Raw genomic sequence first — 24,704 nt, forward strand, 5'->3', positions numbered from 1 at the left:
AGAAAGATGATAATAACTGACTACTAAGGTAAAATGTAAAACTTTGAAAACCCTAGGGCAACTGTAATACGATAAAGTCAATTTTTTTTTTTTTTTGGCAATCCCTTATAAAGAAAGATATAAAAAAGATAATGATAGCTAGCAAACTGCTTAGGTAAAATGTAAAAGTTTAAAAACCTTTTTTTTTAAATTTATTTATTTCTTTATTGTTTTTTTTTTGGGGGGGGGGGGTTGGGTAAACCCTTATAAAGGAAGAAATAAAGAAAGATAATGATAACAAACTGCTTAGGTAAAATGTAAAAGTTGAAAATTTTTCTTTTTTTTAAATTTTGTATTGATTGCTTTTTGACTGTGTTTTGGCAAACCCTTATAAAGAAAGGTATAAAGAAAGATAATGATAGCAAACTGCTTAGGTAAAATGTAAAAGTTTGAAAACCTGTTTTTTTTTCTTTTTCTTTGTATATTGTTTTTGTGTTTTTTGTTTGTGTTTTGACAATCTCTTATAGCAAAGATATAAAGAAAGATAATGATAACAATCTGCTAATAGGTAAAATGTAAAAGTTTGAAAACCTTAGGGCAACTGTAATAGGATAAAGTCAAGTGTTTGGTGTCAAAGTAAATTCCATGGGGTCTTAAATATTCTGAGCAGTTTAACATATAATGCAGTATTTCTGATTAAACTTAAATACAAATGGCACCTTAAACAACATCTTAAACCTTTACCAATTAAGTATGGTGAGAGCAATGTATACTAAGATAGTGGCCCGGTATAAGCTTTCAGGAATAACTAATTAGGTTCTTAAAAATGCAAATCATTCTCAATTTCACTAACAATATCAATTAAGATCGGACCAATTACGTGCTCTCTCTGCACCATGTCCCTGCACAATATGTCATGCTGAAACCAAAGCTTATTACTGGCCACATCCCTAACTAAGAAGAAATATTTCCAGCGATTGAGTTCTACTGGCCTTAAACAACCATTGACTTGAAGCAAATTAAAAGTCTCAACTTGAAATTTTTTTTTTCCAGCTACAGTACTTTAAGGATTTAACATTTCACCACTGCTGACCTCAGATGGCATTTGACCTTTACAAAGAATTACTGGGTTCTTGTACTCATTATAAGAACGTTATATGCCAATTTGACATCTGATCAAACTCTTATGATGTTATGTAAAAAATTTTCAGAGTGTAACCTCTTCTGAACACAAATAACCTGAACCCTCCACCCCAAAAAACATAATAGTGTTCTGGTACTCATTAAAGAAAAGCCATAGCCATACGTACCAGCTACTGCAGTTTTCTATCTGGAAATACCATATTTACAGTGTTCAAGTTTTGAAACCAGGTGACCCTTATGAACTGTGACCTACATCAAATTGTGTAGAAACTATACATTTCACAAGGCTGTCATACCATGCATATGGGCTCCCTTCATGTTCTGGTTCTGGAGATATATAGCACTTTTGATATATTACATTTTGACCTCTGCTAACCCAAAATGACCACAATCAATGTGGCTCGCTGGACCAATTACAGGAAATCCTTTTGCCAAATACAGGAACTGAATAGGTGATCTTCCTTGAGTAATCATGTTTACATGATTTTCACAATTTTTCCCCTCTGTTGACCTCAAATGACCTTTGACATTCATGAAAAACACTATAGACCGTCTACTCACCAACAGCAAGCTACACACCAAGTTGAACTCCCGGCAACTTGTACTTCTTGAGATATTGAGTGATCAAAGTTTTCAGACTTTGACCCATGCTGACCTAAAATGCCCTTTGACAAATACCAACAAACACAAATATGTTCTACCTAAGGGAAACTACATACCAGATATGAAATTTACCCTAGTTACCCTTCTGAAGTTAGAGCGTATACACACGCACACACACCTTCCCACGCCCATATACACGCCATCACCATCTCATATATAGATTCCTCCTGCCTTCGGCAAGTCATACAAGATAGGATACTACTACATGTTTTACAGATCTTTATCCCTTTGATTTGATGACTGGGCAATTCATATGACATAAAGTGTTAATGTCTCATATCTAACCGTTTACTGTTATATCACGGAAACACACTCAGTTCATTTGTGTACAATCGTATTTGCGTGGGAGGAGATTCCATTACACTGACCATAGTAAACAAAAACCGAGACCGTCAGCAAAAATATACTACAAACCGTGCCAAAATCAACAACAACAATCATAGTTAACCCGATTTCCCCATCTCCCCCCCCCCCCACAATCACCTAAATAAAAATAAAGAAGCACAAAGCAAAGTAATTGTTACTATGCTGAAAATATGCGCTCATACACTTTTGCGAATGTAACGTGACTGTGAAAAACAAATAGAAGCGTAGGATTAATAACCTATCCATATGCTTCACAATGAAATGACTTTAAGGCGTTTGTTACCAGGATCAACAACCATCAACAATTCCTTATGTTGATAACGGTAATAGTGCAGCCCACGAACAAAGTCTAAACTTTTGTTCTGGTTTTGCCAAAACCACCGTTTTGGACTTTCCTCTAACATTTCCGAATTATTCTGCTTGGGTTCAATGTAGCGCACGATACACTCGTATTGTGCTTTATATCCTCGGTTCCTCAGTGAAACATAAATGTTTCCCATGTTATCTATATCCATTCCTCTGCAATGTTTATATGTTTTTACGGTATAAAGGTAACTAAATTCATTTGAATAAACATAAACGGCCTTCCTTGCGAAGTCAGAAATGAAAAACTCATCTGAGCTACTTTTTTTGATATACCAAGGATCTTCCAGACTGTCGCTACAATAACATCTTAAGTACTTACCATTGGAAGTAAATTTGGCCACTTCGGCCGACTCTCTCTTCCTACCTGTCAATACGAAAATACAATTTTCCCTCTCACATGACGTAATACCTGCAGGTTCTATCATATAGGGTTTGCCAAACCTTTTCTTCTCCTTCAATGATTCATCAAATGTTATGACACATTTACTCTTCTTGTCTGTAACACATAAAGTAGCACCCAGGAAAGTTGCGGCAAATGGTTTAAAACCGTCTTCTTTGTAACGCTTAATCCTGTTTCCTTCCATGTCATAAGCGCAGATTCCTCCATCCATCAATATAAAAATCTGATTCTTGAACGTGGTGACGTCGTGAGGTTGGATTATGCCTGATATTTCTCGGAATGTTGGCTGATCGTTGGTTTCTTCTACCCTTTTGTTGATTTCATCGTCAGTTGTTTCGTGACCTGTCAATAAGATAAACATTTGAGCAGATTTTAGTACTACAAATGGGGTAGGGAGGAAGGCATCGAAGCTGGAACCGGACATGTAGGAACCACCGGGCAGGAGGGGGTTGAGGGGGATTTAGGAAAGCACAGAAATAAGAAAGAGTAAGGTAGAGAGCAGGGAGTCAGTGAGCAACAGGGATGTATGGAGACAGGGGGCACGAAGGCAAGGAGGAAAGGAGGCAGAAGAAAGGGACTAACGGAGGCACTTAGGCCGGGAGTCAGAGAACAGATAGATAAAAAAGCATGGAAACAGGTTAACAGGAACCACTCACAGAGGGGATTTAGGAAGGAACAGCGGTAAAGGAGAGTAAGGAGCACCCGATACACATAGAGACCACATTAACTACTTGTATCTCTTTAAGTTATTTACCAAAGTAAAAGCTGGATCGTGCTAAAAATCAGTAAAGCACGTGATATTAGCATTACAGCAAGAACCGAGGATACGTGTAATCCCAACAAATCTAGTTTGATGTATTTGTTGGATTACACATATCCTCATAGCACATGCCACCGATTTATCAGATTTTTCAGCACATTCCAGTTTTTATTGTGTTACAAAGTTTAAAGATTTACAGTATACTGTAATCTCTGTGTGAATCGGTTGAAGGGAGGGAGAAGGGATGAGAAGGGAGTCAGGATACAGCGGGGATATGTAGAGCAGGGAGGCAAGGAGGCACGGAGGCAGGGGGAAAGGAGGCAGAGAGGCAAGGATGCACGAGACAGAAAGTGAGTCACGGAGGCATTTAGGGACGGAGGTCGCGAGACATGTGGGAGATAGACAGAATAGCAATGAAACATGGACTCAGGAAAGTAGGGAAGCAGGGAGAATGAAGAGAGTAGGAATACATGATATACCTCTTGAATCATCGGTCACTGTGCCACTAGAAGGTGGATTGTCTGGCCTATACTGGTAACACTGAAATAACAAAAAGTTAGGTTCAAATGTGGTTTCTCATTTTTTTGCATGCTTCAATGTATAGATGTGTGTTTTAACAGAAAGTCAAGTTGGTGCTTCTTATTCATTTCAAAGTCGAATGTGATGCACACCCCTCTTTGTCCAAAGTATAATGATTAGCACAACCTTTCCTGTATCTTAAATTATAACCCAGCTATGCCTCATAATGACCATTTTACGTCTAAAATAATAGTTATATGTCTTTTTTTTTCGGGCGGGCGGGAGTGGGGGAGGGAAGGAGAGGGAAGGGGAGTGAGGAGTACCATCAGACCCCTTACATAGCAGCCCGCTCCCATTACCTCAGCATCACCAATGCTTTACTTTAAATTCCTGGGTCCACCTCAAATTTCGATATTAAGTAAAATAGGTATATTTATATAAATATAAAACTTTCTACGCTAGATCTTCCTATATAAAACCAAATAAACTAAATTAGATTAAGTCTTTGGGACCTACCTGTGCTGCAAATATCAACGTTTCATTCGCTTCCTGTAGGGACTTGTTTGATGCAGAAATCACCTTTCCCAGCTTACGTCGTTTTCTAAGCTGGGATTTCTTCAACCTGTCTCCGCTGACATCTGTCAATATTTTCTGCAAATCTGTATGTGTTTTCTGCACGATTCCTAGTAATCCTTTATAAATAATTATTGAAAATAAAAAAATTTCAACAACATTATCAAAACAAATAAATAGTATTCCACAAAGAACGTAAAACATTTCACAAAGTCACCGGACTCTCACAGGATAACGCGTATATGGACGCCGACGCATAACATTTATAAGGAAGGGAGGGGGTCAGGCAAGATTGTTAATGAGGATCAAAGACTGCGGGAAGAGGAAGTCTTTAGAACACGGCCAACGTTGGAAGCCCCCCACCCCTATAATTGTATGTTCATTCATACTTAGTAAAGATTCCTAAATCCTATTGGTCCATTCAGGTCAGCTGACCGTGGTTAATCCTGTGAATAACGCACGGTAAAATTACGGGGCATCACTTTAATAAATCTTTGGTTATACGTAACCAAAAATGTTTTGTTTAATGATTTTTCCCCCACACAAATAGGTGTTAATGCTATCGCTGGATGCACTCGGGCTCCGCCCTCGTGCATCGCTTGCATTATCCCCCGATCGTGCATTAATCCTGTGAGTAACGCACGCTAGACCGTTGATTAACCCCTTATTTTTAGATACCTTCACTAGCTAGACTGGACTCTGGTATGGGTAGACTCTCTTTGTACCGAAGTACATGCTGCACAGCCACCTCACGGTTTACTTTACGCAGGGCTTTCTCTAATTGATCTACTTTCGATTCTCCCAGAATTCCATGTTGTTCCAGGCTCCCGATCAGCGAAATGCCGGGTACTGTCTTCGACTCCAACTCTTCAATATATGCGGCAGAAAAGTTAAATATGGTGGCGATGCTTAACGCATCGGCCCTCCACAGGCTGTTGGCAACGTTCAGCTTCATTATACCGTAGTCGGATAACGACTGGGGACGATCTGTGGTGAAGAAAATTTTATCATTAGATGTAGATGTACGGATACCACAGGGCAACGATATCCTATATGACTAACCCATGTAAAATATATGTAGAGATACCACAGGGCAACGATATTCTATATAACTAATCCAAATACAACATTATGTAGAGAATTACAGGACAACTATCCCATATATAACTACCACACGTACATATACCGCAATTTAACCTAACGCCGTGCACACTTATTATATTAAATGCCGTAGCTAGGAGTTCCTTCCATTCTTATGTAGCCTACCTGTAATGTTATTTTCAGTTGTGTTGATCCATATTCAACATACCACTGTTGATAATATCATTAACCAAACATTTGTACAAGTGATTATTTCGATTATCTTACTCTTTTTCAAGGTTTGTTACACTCAGCAAAGGAACAAGATTTCCTATCATGTCCCTCACACTAGTGCAATTTACTCCATTCCTCACTACTACTAATACTACTACCACCACACACCAGGCTATAAAGATTGTTCAATCCCCTCCTGCCTCTCCCACCGTTACCCTCACAACGCCATCCCAATTGCACATCTCTTCGTAAAATAAGCTATATCTGTTGACCTATTGCTTTAAGAGGTGTCTTCACTAACGGTAGGCATGCCATATCCGGCCTTGGTATATTCACCAATTAAATGAAAATAATGAAAATAGAAAACGACAACAGCTTTGATTGTTATCGCACCATCGCTACAACCAAAACCCCCGATCGAGCATTAATCCTGTGAGTAACGCACGCTAGACCGTTGATTAACCCCTTATTAATCCATATATTACCTCCTTCAGAATAACCTGGGTCGGTGTCTTTTCCTTCAATCTTTTCCTTCAAATCATTGAGAATGTTTTTCACAACACTTATATCATTGCATAGATCCTCACATTGTTGTTTCTTATTGCCGACCAGTGTCTGCTTGACTTGGGATATCGATGAGTAAATATCTTTACACAATTGTATAGTGGATGTGACTTCACCGGTCATCCTGACTATTCTGTACACTTGTCGAAGGTCTCTGAAAATTAAACTGAAATGTTGAAAGAATAATATTCTACAATTACATAGCAATTTCTAGTGGCGTCAATCTGAATGATTATCCGTTACGTCGGTAGCAATACAATATTAGTGTCACGTATATTAAGTGCCAATTTGATTAAAAGACAAGGCCAAACAGTCAATTAAGCAAATAAACAATCAAAAGAAGACCCCCTCCCCCCGTTAGTTCAATCAAACGAATAATTTTAAATTAGATCCATGGAGCCAAGTATGAACTTGCATCTTTTGTTTCACCTGTGAAAAAAAATACTTGAAAGATACCTTTCTCGACTTTAGTAAAAACCTTTCGATTTGAATTTAAGGCATGTAAATGCTACCCCTTATTCTGTTTAACGGATCTCTGCAATATGTTTCTGAGCAGAAAAACAAAGGGGTAAGGTAAGGGAGTAAGAGGGTAAAGGATGTAAGAGGGTAATGGAGTAAGGGAATAATGAAGTAAGGGAGTAAGGGAATAAGGGATTAAGGGAGTAAGGGATGTAAGGGAGTAAGACAGTGAGGGGGTAAGTTGGTAAGGGAGTAAAGGATGTAAGGGGGTAATGTTTAACGTTAAAAAATTAACCGGTTAAGAGTTAATATTTGTTTGATGGAACGGAAAGACTGGCAAAGAACGCAAACTACCACGACTACAGAAGAGTTTTTTTTTCTTAATACAAGCTGTAAGAAATCACTTGTTACATTTTCAAGCATATTACATTCCATATGATGCAAACTGTAAACTATTGATAATCAAAAGTATTCTTTAACAACTACATAGTGTAGTCTAGTAATATTTAGGATGTTGATCGGCAAACACTACACTGAAAAAGTAAATTCCACACGAATTGTATAGTAAAAGCAAAATCATGTTACGTTCGAAATCCCATTTTGCATACATGAAAAAAATGGAACCAACAAAAATCAACACCTACAACAACAAAAGAACAAACAACAGCAGCAAGAACAACTGAAAACAACAACAACAACAAACATTGAGAGCAACATTAACTAAATAAATTTTGGCTATTGAAACATGTTTAAGCAACAATAGTCTCCTTCAAAATATACACAACAGTCAGACAGTAGCAAGTTTACTATATATAAATATTATGAATTTTTGAGGGAATGCACTTACTAAACCACCATAGGGAATCAACAAGGTGTACTGGAAAATAATGTCACTGGAAATCCGGGGGAAACAAATGCCTTGATACACATATTTTCATACTGAACATCTGGACAGAACCGAAAGGGTCAATGTTCAACGTTTGGTACTATCCAGCCATGTACATGGAAATATATACAAGACAAATTAAATGACTAAACTTATATTCCGGTAGTACCCTAAAACATCAGTATCAATCTCACAGAATGGTACCGTACCAACCACACTAAGATAACTGTGTACAGCTCCTTTATAGGAGATTCAAAATCATTAATGATCAACTTGCTCTATCTGTACATAGACTGAACGATCTCCCCGCGGGTTATGATAACTGGATATGGGATTACAAACATTAACATGAAATCTGTCCACGAGATGTCTGTGTTGGTTGATCACAAACAATCTACGTGTTTCACTTTATCCATGCCAGTTCCTGAATATAGAGACAGTACTTATAAGACATGTAATCTAGTTAATTATTATAAACAAGTAGACCAGAAAATGCAATCTGATAGACATATACTTTGAAATACAATCTTATAGAAACTTTTCAGAGTGAAAATCTGATTATATTGGTATAACTGATAATCCCATGTTATGTTACTGTATTTTCACTATATGCTACATATTCAATTCATGTACTTATTAAGAATACACACATGGTGACCATTCATTGATACCATTCGCATAAAGTTAATCTCTGCTTCACCACATTCGTTACCAGCCCAGAATACCATTTGCATTTGCCAGCGTTCACCGACACTTCCAAGATACAAATTGAAACTATTAAAAAAAACATCAACTTATACGTTATTTTTCAGAAAATGGTATTCTTATGGACTGCAAGAACTTTCCGTTTTATCCCCCAAAAGGGTTATAGAATCATTTTAACTTTTACGGTTTCCACTTTTCCATCATACCTAGATTAAGTCTGTAATAATTGCAACAAACAGCAAATAGTTACCATTTGATAAATATGCAGATGTACAAAGGATACATCCCTACATATCTAATTTGGCACCTGTTGTAGCTATATTATGCACAATATGCATCGCAGTGTACAGTACCATTTAGGTATACAATTTAAATGATTTTCAGAGAGGAGGGGTATCATACCCCAAACTCCACTAGAATGTTCGGTATATTTGTAATGTTAGCAATTACAACTAGTTTGCACCCCCTTCAAATGATCCCCCCTCCCCCGTCCCCTTTCAGCTTTGAGCTGGATCTGCCACTGTTGAACAGTGTTGCCACTGGCCCAGCTAAGCAACAGTAGTAGCCTATTGTACTATAAGTACTAGTTTAAATATCCTTCTTTATTGGGCTTTATTGGAAACACGTATTCATGTCTTGTTGTATACACCTTGTCACATATGAAATATGTGTTAATTTGTATGATTGTTATTATTAAAGCTTATGGCCTAAACGTACATTTAGTATCAGGCCTAGATGTTAGGGGTGTATAAAGCAGTCAATTGTTCAAGTTTATATTTAATTTCCATACTAACAATTATCTGTATACTTCCGGCTAAGCTCTGAAGTTCTGAAGTAACTCGGAATGAAACATGGTCATAAACCACTCTGTGTGATTTCAATACTGTTGACGCCATCCAGAAAAACCTAGAGGTTTCATCACACAGTGAATCCGCGTACCAATCATGTACGGTAATGTGTAGCATGTACGGTTACTGCATTACCCTCCCATTGCTCATTGTGATTTACTCAACTAGTATATGATGACTCAGGTCAACACACAAAGCAACACAAAGCAACTTAAATGTAATTTTTAAACTTCTATCAATAATATCAGTATCAAAAAAGAGTAACTGAAACTTGGCTCAACACTAATTATACTGTTTCAATGTTTAGAAAACTGCTTCTAAATGAAAGCATAATGACAGAGAAACAGGCAGAGACGGAGGTGTAGCATTGTAATTTAACAATACGTACACTAATTGTGATGTAAATATTGAGTTAATTTGTACAACATTTGAACACAATTTTTGTACAAGTTGACTCAGGTAACAGGAATACTTTTATTGGTGTGATTTATAAAATCCCCAGTTCAAACTGTGCGTTGTTTATTGAAGAGCTTGAAAAACTATTATTTTGTTTGCGTGCAACCTTCAAAAATAAAGATAGTTATACCTACATTATGGGGTATTTTAATATCAATTTAATAGACCAGGATGACCGTACAATCAATATTTTAAATGCAATGGCTTCACATGGCTTTTCCCCACAATTGACAAACCGACAAGAATAACTGAGCACTCTGCAACATTGCTTGATAATATCTTTACAAACGACCTCAGTTCTAAACCTACATCTGCATCCCTAGTTCACGATATAAGTGACCATTTTCCGATCTTCTTAAGTGCTACTAGTGCAACGAAGGCTGATTCATTAAAAAACATCCCTCAGTGGAAGCGTTTATTTGCTAATGCTAGTATTGCTTCAAATAGTCATGAACTACGGTAATGTGATTGGTTTGATATAATGACTTACGCAAACGTTGAGGAGTGTTGTAACGCTTTTATTAATGTTGTAACTTCTTCAATACACAAACAAGCCTTGTCCTCTTAAAAGAATTCGCAACCATCAACAGGGAATTACATCTTGGCTAACGCCGGGTTTGCTAAAATCTATAAAACGTAAAAATACCTTATACCGAAAATATGTCAGTAATTTTTGTGACAGAAGAAAACAAAAATATACCATTTATAGGAACAAATTGAATAATATAATCGAAAGGTTAGACGTGACCATTTTCGCGAACAAATCAAGTCTAACGTTAATAATGTCAAGAAAACATGGGACGTGATCAATACTTTATTGAAGAAAAAAAGTAATAAATCAAATATTTGTCATATTATGACCGATACGGGGAAATCTAGTGACCCATCATTGGTCCATCATTGGCCAGTAAAATAAGTAAAAATAACAATCCTAACTATTCGACTTTTGTAGGGATTGTTTATAATGAAAATGCAATGTTCCTCACTCCCACTGACCCTTATGATGTTTTAAAGATAATTCGTTCAATGCCAAGCGGGAAGAACCCGGGCATTGACCAGATTTCATCTGATATTTTAAAAGCAAGTGCTTATTCTATTGCAGGTTTTGTTGCCCATATGTTTAATGTTTCTATAGAAACTGGTGATTTCCTGACAAGCTAAAAATTGCCATGGTGATTCCAATATTTAAGGCGGGCGATCCTAGCTTAGTTAATAATAACAGTCCAATACTTCCTGTACTTTCTAAAGTATTGGAAAAATTAATGCATAACAGAATTTCAGTTTTCCTTAGTAAATACAACATTCTTTGTAATAATCACTATGGCTTCCGTAAGACACAATCTACGTGTATGGCTCTTGCAAGTGTTGTTAATAAGGTAACATATGCCTTGATAATAAAATATATTCTATTCAGGGGCGTATCCAGGATTTTTTAACCGGGGGGGGGGGGCGAATTACTATCTAAGCGGAGCACCACCATCGGTTGGCGCGCAGCGTACAAGACAAGAGCCCAAGGGCACTGTGGTTCCTTGCGTAGGGGTATATGACAATACTCATAATATTATCAAGCAAGATTGGGCTCAAATAGTCCAAGTAATTGTGGTCCTACATGTACCCATAAAGTAACCAACACTATAGCCAACACTTTGATGATCACAAATTGTGATCAGATTTTTGATCAAAAGGCACTTTTGAGATCTAAATATGGCGTCGAAAATGTACGAAATATAAGGTCACCTACAAGCGGGTCAACAGATATGATAACATTGGTGACCTCAGATGACATGACCTTTAAGTTTGAAAATGTTCCACCATCCCATTCGCACCTTGTCCCAAAATATCAGCCGTGTCACACCTTAGCATTGGGATTTAATTGCATTAAATGTCTAAAAACTACCACCAAATATTGTTTCTGACCCAGGGCCCCAAAGGTATAAATCCAGCCAGTAAAATCCTTAAAAATGTCCATTGCATCTCCGGCATAAACAAAACAAGAAAAGAACGTATTATTGTTATCAGTACTCAATGTAAAGTTTTAACTATTTTGTTAATATGTAACAATCGGGTGAAGGTTAGCCAGGTGGGAGATTTTTCCAGTGGCACTACCGCTCCATACTGTCCTCCCATATCATGCTTTAAAGCACTCATACTGTCAGTATGGACAATTCCCAACCTTTCTCTAAGTGTAGCATATATACTGCTCGTACTGTCACTAGGAATTCCTTGAAAGTTGGACACGAAAGTACGGTATTGAAACATACAAAACAAAAATGTTCTTAACTGGTTGTGGAGTTGATGTTTCCACGGGATTGTATGTCTATGCACAAGTCAATAATGCTTAGTTGTTGATAAGGGAATATGCAGTATTTTGTGTTATTATTATGCAGTTCCTGGAAGCTTTGGCTCAGCACATATTGCTCATACCATAAACTTGTTCATGCGAAGGAAATGCAGTTATTATTTTCCTTCCAAACTGAATTTCTTAAGTTAGAATATAACGATAGCACCGAGGCGCGCAAATTTAGGGAGGAGTTAACGAGCCGAGAAATATCAAAATTGCTACATATATTCGTTTTCTTGGGAAAGAAGGACAATTAGCAGCATCCAATTCGTCATAAGTCAATCAGCCAATCAGTTTCCCATTATTTTTTTGCTTGTTAGAGGTTGTTTCCTATACCGCAAAGAAAAATTATGTAAAACGGTTTTCACATTTAATGTACTGGTCATCTTACGAGAACGCTAGAATGAGCTTATAGTGTTAATGTCACATTGTGAAAAACCTTTTCTTTCTGTAGGCATAACAGATGCATCTAACTCTATAATCTTTGCAAAATTTTGATAATAAAACATTTATTGCATACAACTGATCCTTTATCTAATAACAGTAGTATCATTTCGGTGATAATATTTTCAGATTCGTGTATTAAAAAGGATTTATGTGAATAAACGTTACCAAGGTTTTGTTTGCTATTTTGAGGGTCGTTCATAATTTTGAAATCAATGTTTATATATATATCTAATAACAGTAGTATCATTTCGGTGATAATATTTTCAGATTCGTGTATTAAAAAGGATTTATGTGAATAAACGTTACCAAGGTTTTGTTTGCTATTTTGAGGGTCGTTCATAATTTTGAAATCAATGTTTATATATATATATATATATATATATATATATATATATATATATATATATATATATATATATATATATTCTAATCCCTATTTACTTTTTATTGCTGGTTGTTCTATTCATTCCTAGTTTAAAAAATTCACAAAAAAAAATTGCTGGTTGTTCTAATCATTCCTAGTTTAAAAAAAAGAAAAGAAATTCACTCATGCTTATCACTATTGTCGTCTTCGGATGTATATTAGCCCTTGTATTTAATTGATCTTGTACAATTGCCTGACGATGGAGTGGTGACCACTCCGAAATATAGCAGTATGTGTTGTTAAAAATATTCGCTTGTTTATCTTTATATATATATATATATATATATATATATATATATATATATATATATATATATATATATATATATATATATATATATATATATATTTATCCCGGGGATTCGGGTGACCTAGGTATGAGCCAATATATAGGCCACCTGAGGGGTAGAAAGGAACAAAACTCAGAGCAAAATGAATAGTACAGCAACACAATGTCATATGGTATATCAATGTGTATTTACAACCCTTTAATCTAGAACATAATTGTCCTTTACAGCTCTCTTCAATATCATATCAACCTCAGTGCAACATCATGAATTTATTGATAACAGATAAATCTAATCAATCTACAGATAACACTCACGCATAGACCAACAAACATATCCACCAAACTAACTGACATGACCCACACAGCTGCACACAGAAGTGTTAATATTTATTCTAACATATTTATCCTCTGCGCCCCCCTAGACTAGCAACTTTTCCCTGCATGAACTAGGGAGCTAGCTTACGACTTATTATTAAAACAAAGGTTTCAATATAGTTGTACCCACACACTACCACTGCAATGGCAGTATACAGCTAATAAGAAAAATATCTCTATCTGGTATAGGATTGCCATGGTAACCTAAACAGTTCCACCAATCCTGTGCACCCAGATCTCTCTAGGGGGTCTATCCTATGCAGCCTGCTGTGCAGCTACTTTAATCAACCCCTCTTCCAATAGAACAATCCATCTAATTAGTCTATGCAGCACAGGATATACCTGCTAAGTAATTCGACACCATGGAACCACCCCGTTCCTGGGCGTAGCTGCAGTGGCTTCACCATATCAATTAACAATGTACCATACAGGTAACATACAGCTTAAGGCTACATTAAGAACATATGAAACTACTATAAAAGCTGCACTTCAATGTCTTGACATTTCTATTGAATGCTACCATGAATACAGGTAAGAATACATCAGTTAGATCCTTAAACTATTAAAGACAAGAGTAATATGTAAAATAAAGTAAAAAGAACATACCTGAGGGGTAGAAAGGAACAAAACTCAGAGCAAAATGAAGAGTGCAGCAACACAATGTCATATGGTATATCAATGTGCCACTGCATGAGGTGTCATTTTCCCCTAACCTCTGAATGATGGCTGTACCACTCTCTGTGAAGGTAATCCAATAAAATTTATAGGGGCCTCTGTTTTGTTTAAATCATGTTCCTAACATATATATATATATATACATATATATATATATATATTTATATATATATATATATATGTATATATATGTATATGTATATGTATATATATATATATATATATATATATATATATATATATATGTATATGTATATGTATATATATATATATATATATATATATATATATATATATATATATATATATATATATATATATATATATATATATATATATATATATATATGTGAGGGAATCTGTGCGTTCCATGGCATGTAGCCATGAGTCATTTCCGGCTCGAACAAAGGGTCCTTGTGTGTTACGCAATATAGCCAGCTGGGAATAGCTCAGTTAGCGTGCACACTATATATCTCAAGACGAATCAACAAGCACGAATATGTTATCGAAAGTTTGAGTTCTAAGTAATAAATGAGCATGTGATGCACTTGGACAATCGCATTGTTGACACTTGGAGGTAAATATATCTTTCTTTAACCTGTTAAGTTCTTGTAGCACTGGAGTTATTCAGTGATCGTATATTTTACTTAATATTATCGACCATTTTCGTATCGGTAAGGCTTGGCTAGGGTACGCTATCCTACTGTACAGATTATGCCGGGATAGGGAAGCCCTATTCTAACGTTATGTTGAGTAGACACACTATGGGTTACATATACTTATATTTAACTTGTTTTATTGAAGATGTATCTTTATAAATAATCTACAGGTTTTACTTAAGGGTTGATTTCACATTCATATTTTAAAGGAATGTATTATAGAGATTATAGAGATAATTCTAGGAGCCAGTTACGTAAGAGGCTCACATACACGAGGTTGAGATTATGTTCTGGGAGAGCGCCCTCTGTTTCAGCTAAGATGGCGGCGCCCATGTAACGTTAAATTTATAGTAATGTGTATGTACACAAGAATGAGGTTCATAACGTGTAGTTACCTAACGTAACACAACAGCATAGCCTCACCATGTGCATCTATATTTCTAAGTGCTTTTTCTATATTATCAGTATTCTTTCTCTTAATTTTACTTTTAACCAATAAGACTTACGAGATATTTTCTCTTATCATATTTAAGGTGATGACTACCCACTTAAAGGGATAGTACAGTTATAGCCTTAAAGTGATAGTATGCATAATAGTTAAGATATTTTCCTTCCCTTTGACCAAATTCAATAGTTCGTATTAATTTCGCCATGCACTATCCGAGTTAGTATTGTTTTACTAAAATGTTATAACTTAAGGCAGTATATATGATTGGTAGTTAAGCCGTATATGGACAATACCCTTTCGTTTAGTATTAAGTTGTTGTTATTGACAGACGTGTCAGGGACGTAATGGTCGCAGCTACTTCTACTATGTATTGTTATACGTTGGATTAATACCACTGCTAGTTAAGTTAAAGATGTCATAACGATGTCCGTGCATGTACACCCTATTGGCCTTGGTTTTAGGTAACGTTAATATTTTACCTCTAGAGTGCGTATATACTGTATAGTCATTTTTCCTATTTTTCACTTTTACTTATTTCTTCTCTTTGCAGTGTGTCAGGGGGTTTCTCTTGAGTCTTACCCACTGCCCTCTTGATTTTACCGGTTATATCTAATTTCATGTTTAAATACATGGTGCCACCAGACCATTGGTGAAACACAAAATCCGTTGTTATTTCTGTCTACCACATCCTCACAATTATAAATATATATATACTTCAGGATCAGACCTTAATTTGTTTTACTATTATATTACTCTAGTACTCTCAACGTAGGAATCTGATCCGGATGATATTTTGCATCAAGACTCTATACAATAATTGTGTTTCTCAATCGATGGATCAGACCAAGATAATAATACTACTGTTTTATTCGTGACAAATAAGGGACGAGGGTTTCATGTGTTTGCCCTAAAATCCGAAGTTTTGTTTACAGGATCACACAATAATTGAATGTGTCTTCGATCCTCCAGGAGGGGATTTTTCGTCTGCTTTACATATAAGCCGACGCACTAGTCGTAGCAAAATCACTCGAATGACAACTGGAGTCGACAAAAACAACAAAGATATATATTTTGTTTGGTCAAGCCGTTAACTCTTATAAAGAAAGATATAAAAAACAGATAATGATACGAAACTGCTTATAGGTAAAATGTAGAAGTTTGAAAACCTTAAAAGGCAACTGCAATACGATAAATTCTTTTTTTTTTGCAAACCCTTATAAAGAAAGATAATGATAGCAAACTGTGTAGGTAAAATGTAAAAGTTTGAAATTTTTTTGTGTTTTTTTGTTTTGTTTATTTTTTTGTGTTTTGGCAAACCCTTATAAAGAAAGTTATAAAGAAAGATAATGATATGCAAACTGCTTACTAGGTAAAATGTAGTTTGAAAACCTTAAGACAACTGCAATACGATACAGTCTTTTTTCTGCAAACCCTTATTAAGAAAGTTATAAAGAAAGATAATTATATGCAAACTGCTTACTAGGTAAAATGTAAAAGTTTGAAAACCTTAGGGCAATTGTAATGAGATAAAGTCAAGTGTTTGGTGTCAAAGGAGATCCCTGGGGTTTTAAATATTGAGAAATTCTGAGCATTTTAAGATATAATGCAGTATTTCTGATTACCCTGACGTGGTATCAACTTTCAGGAATAACTAATTAGGTTCTTAAAAATGCAAATATTTTTCAATTGCATAACAAACAATTGATATCAATTACGAACTGACCAAGTTGTCCTGTACACCATGTCTTTGCACAAAATGTCATGCTGAAACCAAAGCTTATTACTGACCACATCCCTAACTAAGAAGATAGGTTTTAGGGATTGAGTTCTGCTGGCCTTTAACAACCATTGACTTGAAGCAAATTAGAAGTCTCAACTTGAAAAACAACATTACCCAGCTACAGTACTTTTAAGGAATTAACATTTCACCACTGCTGACTTTGAAGGCATTTCACCTTTAAAAAGAATTACTGGTTTTTTTTACTCATTGTAGGAAATTTATATGCCAATATTACATCTGATCAAACCCTTATGATGTCATGTTTAAAATTTCCAGAGTGTAACCTCTTCTGAACCCAAATAACCTGAGCCCTCCACCACAAAAAATAACAGGGTTCTGGTACTCATTAAAGAAAAGCCACAGCCATACGCACCAGCTACTGCGGTTTTCTATCTGGAAATACCACATTTTCATAGTGTTTAAGTTTTGAAACCTGGTGACCTTAATGAGCTCTGACATACATCAAAGTGTGTAGAAACTATACAATACACAAGGCTATCATACCATGCATATATGAGGGCCTTTCATGTTCTGGTTCTGGAGATATAGCACTTTTTGATATATTACATTTTGACCTCTGCTGGCCGAAAATGACCTTTGACCTCGATCGAAAACAATACGGCTCGCTGGACCAATTACAGGAAGTCCTTTTGCCAAATATAGGAACTAAATAGGTGATCTTCCTTGAGGTATCATGCATGTTTACATGATTTTCACACTGTTTCCGTCGGTTGACCTCACATCACATTTGACATTCATGAAAACACTGCAGATTTTCACCTCACCAACGACAAGCTACACACCAAGTTGAACTTCCGGCAACTTTTACTTCTTGAGATATTGTGTAAACAAAGTTTGCAGACTTCGACCCATGCTGACCTTTGATCAATACCAACACCAACCCCAAAGCGGTTCTTAGTTAGAGCCTTTACGAAAAAGCGTAACAGACACACACAGGCAAAGGGTGCATTCACAAGAGCCCGCCCTCGCACGCCCATTAAACGCCATTACCATCTCATAGATTCCTTCTATTTTCAGCAAAGAATGACAAATAAGAGACTACTGCATGTTATCAAGGCTCTTAATCCCTTTTAATTTGATGAAAGACCAAATTCCTATGAGGTAAAGTGTTAATGGCTCGTATCTAACCGTTTACTGTGATATCACGGAATCACACGCAGTACATTAGTGTATAATCGTATTTGCGTGGGACGAGATGTCATTAACACTGACCGTAATAAAGAAAAAAAATACCGGGACCTTCAGCTAAAAATACGCACACAATACCAAACGTGACAAAATCAACAACAATCATTATAGTTAACCCCTCCCCCTCCCCCCAACACCCCAAATAAAAATAACATGAAGCACAAAGCAAAGTAACTGTTACTATGCTGAAAGTATACGCTCATACACTTACACTTTTTCGAATGTTACGTGAATGTGAAAAAAACAAATAGAGAAGCGTAGGACTAATAGCCTATCCATATGCTTCACAATGAAATGACTTTAAGGCGATTGTTACCAGCATCAACAATCATCACAAATTTCTGATTTTGACAACGGTAATAGTGAAGACCACGAACGCAGTCTAAACTTTTATTTTCCCAAAACCACGGTACTGGACTTTCCTCTAAAGTTACCCACTTATTCATAGATCTATTGTGGCACCCGAAATCCTCGTATTGTGCTATATATCCGGGATTTCTCCGTGAAATATAAATGTTTCCCACTTCATCTATATCCATTCCTCTGCAATGCACCTTTGTGTCTACAGTGTAAAGTCGGTTACTAAAATCATTTGAATAAACATCAACTGCCATTCTTGCAAAGTCAGAGATGAAAAAACGGTTTGAGCTACTTTTCTTGATGTACCAAGGTTCTTCAAGACTACCACTACAATAAAATTTTATGAACTTACCATCGGCATTAAATTTTGCTACTCTAGCCGACTCTCTCTTCCTACCTGTCAATACGTAAAAACAATTTTCCCTCTCGCATGACGTAATACCTGCAGGTTCTTCCATGTTATTTTTACCAAACCAATTCTTTACATTCAATGATTCATCAAATGTTACGACACATTTACTCATCTTGTCTGTAACATATAAAGTAGCTCCCAGGAAAGTTGCGGCAAATGGTTTAAAACTATCATCTCCTTGGTAAAGCTTAATCCTTTTTCCTGCCATGTTATATTTGCAGATTCCCCCATCCATCAATATAAAAATATGATTTTTGAACGTGATGACGTCGTGAGGTTGGATTATGTCTGGTATTTCTTTGAATGTTGGCGGTTCGTTGGTTTCTTGTACGCTTTCGTTGATTTCATTGTCAGTTGTTCCGTGACCTGTCAATAAGATATACATTTGAACAGATTTAAGTATTAAAAATGGGATAGGAAATAAGGAGGCATCGAAGATGGAACCGGAGATGTAACGGGGCAGGAGAGGGTTGGCCTTCCACCCCTTTAGGAAGGCACAGAAGTAAGGACGAGTATGGGAGAGAGAAGGGAGTCAGGGAGCAGCATGATTGTAAGGAGCAGGGAGGCAAGGAGGCAGAGCGGTAGAGAGACAAGGAGCCATAGATGCACGGAAGAAAGGAGACAGAGAGGCAAGGAGGCATGTGACAAGGACACAGGGGTACGGAGGCAGGGAGGAAAGGAGAGGGGCAGGCCGGCATAAGGGAATAACGGAGGCATTTAGGCAGTGAGGCCGTGAAACAGATAGACAGAAAAGTATGGAAACAGGCAAAAAGGAACCACGGGGCAGGAGGAGTGAAGGGGATTTAGGAAGGCATCATAAGTAAAGGAGAATAAGGGAGAGAGCAGGATGTCAGGGAGGCAGAAAGACACAGATGCAGGAAGGCACGGATGCAGGGAGGAAAGGAGGCAGAGAGGAAAGGAGGCACTGTGGCAGGGAGGCAAAGAAGCAGGTAGGTAGGGAGTCACAAAGACAGGAAGGCAATGAGATAGAGAGATGGAGAGGCAGGGAGGTAAGCGGGCATTTAGGCAGGGTGGTCAGGAGTCAGGGAACAGAAAAGCATGGACGCAGGTAAACAGGAACCAAGGTGCAGGATGGGATTAAGGAGGGCACAGAAGTTATGGAGAGTAAGGGATGAGTAAGAGAAAGCAGGGATGACAAGGGAGTCAGTGAGAAGCGGGATGTATGGACTAGGGAAGCTATGAGAGAGGGAAGCAATGATGTAGGGAGGCACGGATGCAGCAAAGGAACGCAGACAGAGATACATTGAGGCACGGAGACAGGAAGGAAAGGAGGTAGGGAGGCAGTGATAAAGTGAGTCACGGATGTATACAGCCAGGGCCAGGCACGGAGGAAAGGAGAAAGAGAGGCAATGGGGCATGGAGACAGTGAAACAGGGGTAAGGAGGCAGGCAGGAAAGGAGACATGGGGGACAGAAAAACAATAAGACAGGGACTCATGAAAGTAGGAATGCAGGGAGAAATAAGAGAGTAGAGGTAAATGCTGTACCTTCTGACTCAGCTGCTTCACTACCCCTGCCATCGGTCACTGTATCTTCGAAGTTACCAGTTATGTCGTTAGCCGTGTTATCTGCCGCATTACTAGAAGATCGATCTGATGGCATTAACTTATAAAACTGAAAAAAACAAGAAAGTGATGTTTAAATGTGCATGTTTCTTTATTTTTGGTTGCCTGCTTCAGTGAATAGATCTGTGGTCTTACAGAAAGTCAAGTTGTTGCTTCCTATCGATTTAAAAGTAGAAGATGATATACACCCCTCCCTGTTCAAATTTGTAGTAATTAGCACAACCTTGTGTGTACTAGACTTAACCTAAATATGCCACAGAATGCACCACTTTGCGTCTAAAATGTTTTTAATATGTCTTTTTTTTGCGGGGAGGAAGGAGGACTCTCAGACCCCCTACGTAACAGTCCAAATCCATTACTCAGCTTAAAAACTGCTCTATTTTCCTGGTTCCGCCCCTAACGTCGCTATTAAGTAAAATCGGTATATTTATATAAATATAAGAATGTTTACGCAGGATCCTCCCGTATAAAACTGAATAAAGTAATGTAGATTAAGGCTATGTGACCTACGCTCGTTGCCAATTCCACCATCTCGCTCGCTCGATGCAGGGACTGGGTCTTTTCGTCAATGATCCGTTTTAAATGATCTCGCCTTGCACTTCCAACATGTTGCATTTCCAAGCGGGCTCCTCTGGCAGCTGTCAATAGCTCATCTAAAGTTGTTTGTACGTTATGTATGGCAGCTAGCAATCCTTTATAAATAATTATTGAAGATAAATAAATTAAATCAAAATAATAACAACAAACTTAAGGATGTTCCACTAAGAACATAAACATTTCACAACGTCACCGGACTCTCGCAGGATAACACTTATACGCATAACATTTAGAAGGAAGGGAGGGAGGGGGGGGGGGGAGGGGCAGGCACGATCATTAATGAAGAACAAAGAGGAAGGCTAGAACACGGCCAATTATGGAAGCCACCTAAGGGAGTATATTTGTTATGTTAATTCATACATTACCTTGTTTAGAATTCCTTGAGTCGGTGTTGCTATTAATCCTGTTCCTCAAGTCTATGTAAATTTGTTTAATAATACATAATTCCTTGCATAGATTCTCATATTTTTGTTCCTGATTGTTGTACGTAGTCTGCTGGAAGTGAGATATCAATTTGTGACCCTTTTCACACAACGCTATGACAGTGGATATTTGACTGAGCATGGCGGCCATTCTGTATACTTGGCGGAGCTCCCGAAAATTAAGCTGAAATGTTGAAAGAACAATATCGTACATTTCATTGTAATTTCTAGTGGCGTCAATCTGAATATTTATCCGTTACGTCGGTAGTAATTAAATATTAGTTTCTTGTATATTATGTGCCAAATTGAGTAAAAACAAAAATTCAAACAGTCACTCACTTAAGCAGAGAAACAACAAAAGAAGACCCCCCGATAGTTCAATCAAACACATAACTTTAAATTAGGTTGATGGAGCCAAGCACAAACTTTTATAATTTTGTTGCAAAATCCCCGAAGGCGTTCCTTTTTTGCTTTGTGTAAACTTCCATCGATTGAAATTTAAGGGATGTAAATCCATACCCACTTTCTAATTAACGGATCTCTTGATATGTTTCTGAGCAGCAAACAATGGGGATAACGGGACAAGCAAAGGAGGAAAGGGGAAACAGCAAATTTCGATCCTCTGTTAACCGTTCAACTTAGACTAAACTGGTTAAGAGTTAACCTTTGTATTATGGAACGAAAAAACTGGCAATTGAACGCAAAATACCAAAACTATAGATATAGTTTTTTTTCTTAATGCAAGCTGTAAGAAACCACTTCTTACATTTCCAAGCTTAATAATAATTATAATCATCATAAAAAATAATAATTATTATAATAATAATAACAACCATAATAACGACAACAACAATAATAATAAATATAATAAAAATAATAAGTAAAATAATAATTATAATTATAATATTAATAATGAGACAGAGGGAGAGAAAATATTGAATTTATAACTTACAACAGACTGGGTCACAAGTTATCCCTTAGCTGTCAACGACAGGCCGTTACACTTAGTCTTTCAAAATGAATGATATAGAGTCATCTATACAGCAGTCACCCGATTTACACAGTACGATCCAGATTTTACTGTGGTACAAAGCATTACTAGATGTACAGTACTCACTGTGTTCTCTGCGTGTATCATGTGCAGTAATACACTATCAATGTACTTTGTACTGTTTAAACACTATCCGGATTGTGTAAACAAAAAATTCTTAATTATGTAAAATATTTACCCTGAGACAACCCAGGATTTATAAATGCCCTATAAGAGGTTCCCCTTTTGTCTAAAAGTAATGGACTTCAGACTTACTAACATGAACAGAATAATAACATAGAAGTTGATAAACAATAATTTAAACACGTAGATAACTGAAAAGTTGTTAACCTTATTAAAGTTGACAATATCAACTACTTTTTAGAGTTATCATCCATGACTTAACCCCAAAAACTATGCATTAATGCATATTAATAAAAACAAGTTTAGACATCCCCGTCAACAAAAATTATTTGAGTTAATCACAATTTCATGTATGCGCAGACTTGTTAATTGTTAGAAGGGTCACATCAAAATATTTCAGGCCACCATGTTATAAATTCGTGTAGAGCGAAAGAACTGTTGACACCAAGGGTGAGGTAACAGATGTGGTGGTGGTAGTGGTGTGGGGGGGGGGGGGGGGGTGAAGGTTCCGACATAACTGTAATAGGTTTGATAATATAGTGAATTATGCTTCATTGAAGGGAATTATCACAATTTGAAAAGGTAAGGGGGCTTCGACAATGACAATGACAATTTCACGAGGATGGTTATATATTATATTCAGTTTTACATAAAATAAGTGTTCCTTTGAAGTTTCCTTTTAATTGTTTTCTTATTTTAACAAAACTAATATAATAAGCAATGATATTAAAGCACGCACCTTTTTGCTCTTCCTCTCTTTGCGCACGCCTTCCTTTGCGCACGCCTCCCTTTGGGCACGCCACTGACTATCAGTTGCCAATAGTCCGACAGTAGATTAGGTCAAATATCAAAATAATTTCATCATATACGTTCGCAAACGTTCTAATTCCGAAATGAAACAATCATTTATATTGAGTATAACAGTTTAACTGAACCTCCGGGTCGGACTCTCACCTCCATGATAGTTGACATTAATATGTCATTTTGTCTAATAAGTTATCGTGTTTACGAGGTAAAGTTATTATATATTGTTCTGTATATAAATATAATTTTACAATATTGTTAAGGCAAGTGTTACTTCGCACAATTTCGTATCAGTATGTCATTAGAAAAGCGAGGACAGTGCAACGTGGCTGTCAATGATTGCCATAATAACATCTGATAACATATATTAAACTAAATGACCGAATGGGTACGATTAAATCCCTCCCTCCCTCCCTCCCTTTAAGATAACAACAACATTCGGATGTTATTTTATTTCTTACGATTGATAAAACTATTTGCATTATTAAATGTTTTTAATCAAAGTAATTTACCTATCCGTGAATAGCTTTTTGTTACTTTGTTGATTTTCTCTGTAAATGTATTATCTTTGTCATTGCAGCTCTTCTCTTAATGGGCCTTTTCTACTTTACTACTTACAGATAATATTTTATCTTTTTTTTAAATAAATTTGAATTGGTATTTGGATCAACAGACATCTACACTCCGCATGCCATGCTTCTC

The 24,704-nt window shown here is 36.7% G+C and overlaps 2 protein-coding genes across 5 annotated transcripts in view; both read right to left on the reverse strand.

Moving 5' to 3' along the window:
* The window catches only part of LOC139982611 (uncharacterized), an 89,970-nt gene that overhangs the window by 25,441 nt on the left and 39,825 nt on the right, over positions 1 to 24,704 (reverse strand). The window contains exons 1-6 of one of the 4 annotated variants that reach the window (XM_071995571.1): positions 13,612 to 13,696; positions 6,671 to 6,813; positions 5,448 to 5,756; positions 4,713 to 4,888; positions 4,157 to 4,217; positions 224 to 3,259 (exon numbers count right to left, since the gene is read on the reverse strand). In XM_071995571.1, coding sequence (XP_071851672.1) covers positions 2,403 to 3,259; positions 4,157 to 4,217; positions 4,713 to 4,888; positions 5,448 to 5,756; positions 6,671 to 6,770 — 1,503 coding nt within the window. In that variant the 5' untranslated portion in view covers positions 6,771 to 6,813; positions 13,612 to 13,696 and the 3' untranslated portion in view covers positions 224 to 2,402. Of the gene's footprint in view, positions 1 to 223; positions 3,260 to 4,156; positions 4,218 to 4,712; positions 4,889 to 5,447; positions 5,757 to 6,568; positions 6,814 to 13,611; positions 13,698 to 24,704 lie in introns of those variants that run through there. The other 3 variants (XM_071995570.1, XM_071995569.1, XM_071995568.1) reach the window with 3 other exon arrangements.
* Positions 1,179 to 23,120, reverse strand: LOC139982620 (uncharacterized). The gene is made up of 6 exons (XM_071995593.1): positions 22,977 to 23,120; positions 21,968 to 22,208; positions 21,516 to 21,697; positions 20,928 to 21,054; positions 17,813 to 19,786; positions 1,179 to 1,292 (listed from the first exon to the last, which is right to left on the reverse strand). The coding sequence occupies exons 2-5, from the start codon at positions 22,173 to 22,175 to the stop codon at positions 18,933 to 18,935; spliced, it is 1,371 nt and encodes a 456-aa protein (XP_071851694.1). The 5' UTR covers positions 22,176 to 22,208; positions 22,977 to 23,120; the 3' UTR covers positions 1,179 to 1,292; positions 17,813 to 18,932.

Source organism: Apostichopus japonicus, chromosome 16 (genome assembly GCF_037975245.1).
Source record: "Apostichopus japonicus isolate 1M-3 chromosome 16, ASM3797524v1, whole genome shotgun sequence".
In the NCBI taxonomy this organism is placed as follows: domain Eukaryota; kingdom Metazoa; phylum Echinodermata; class Holothuroidea; order Aspidochirotida; family Stichopodidae; genus Apostichopus; species Apostichopus japonicus.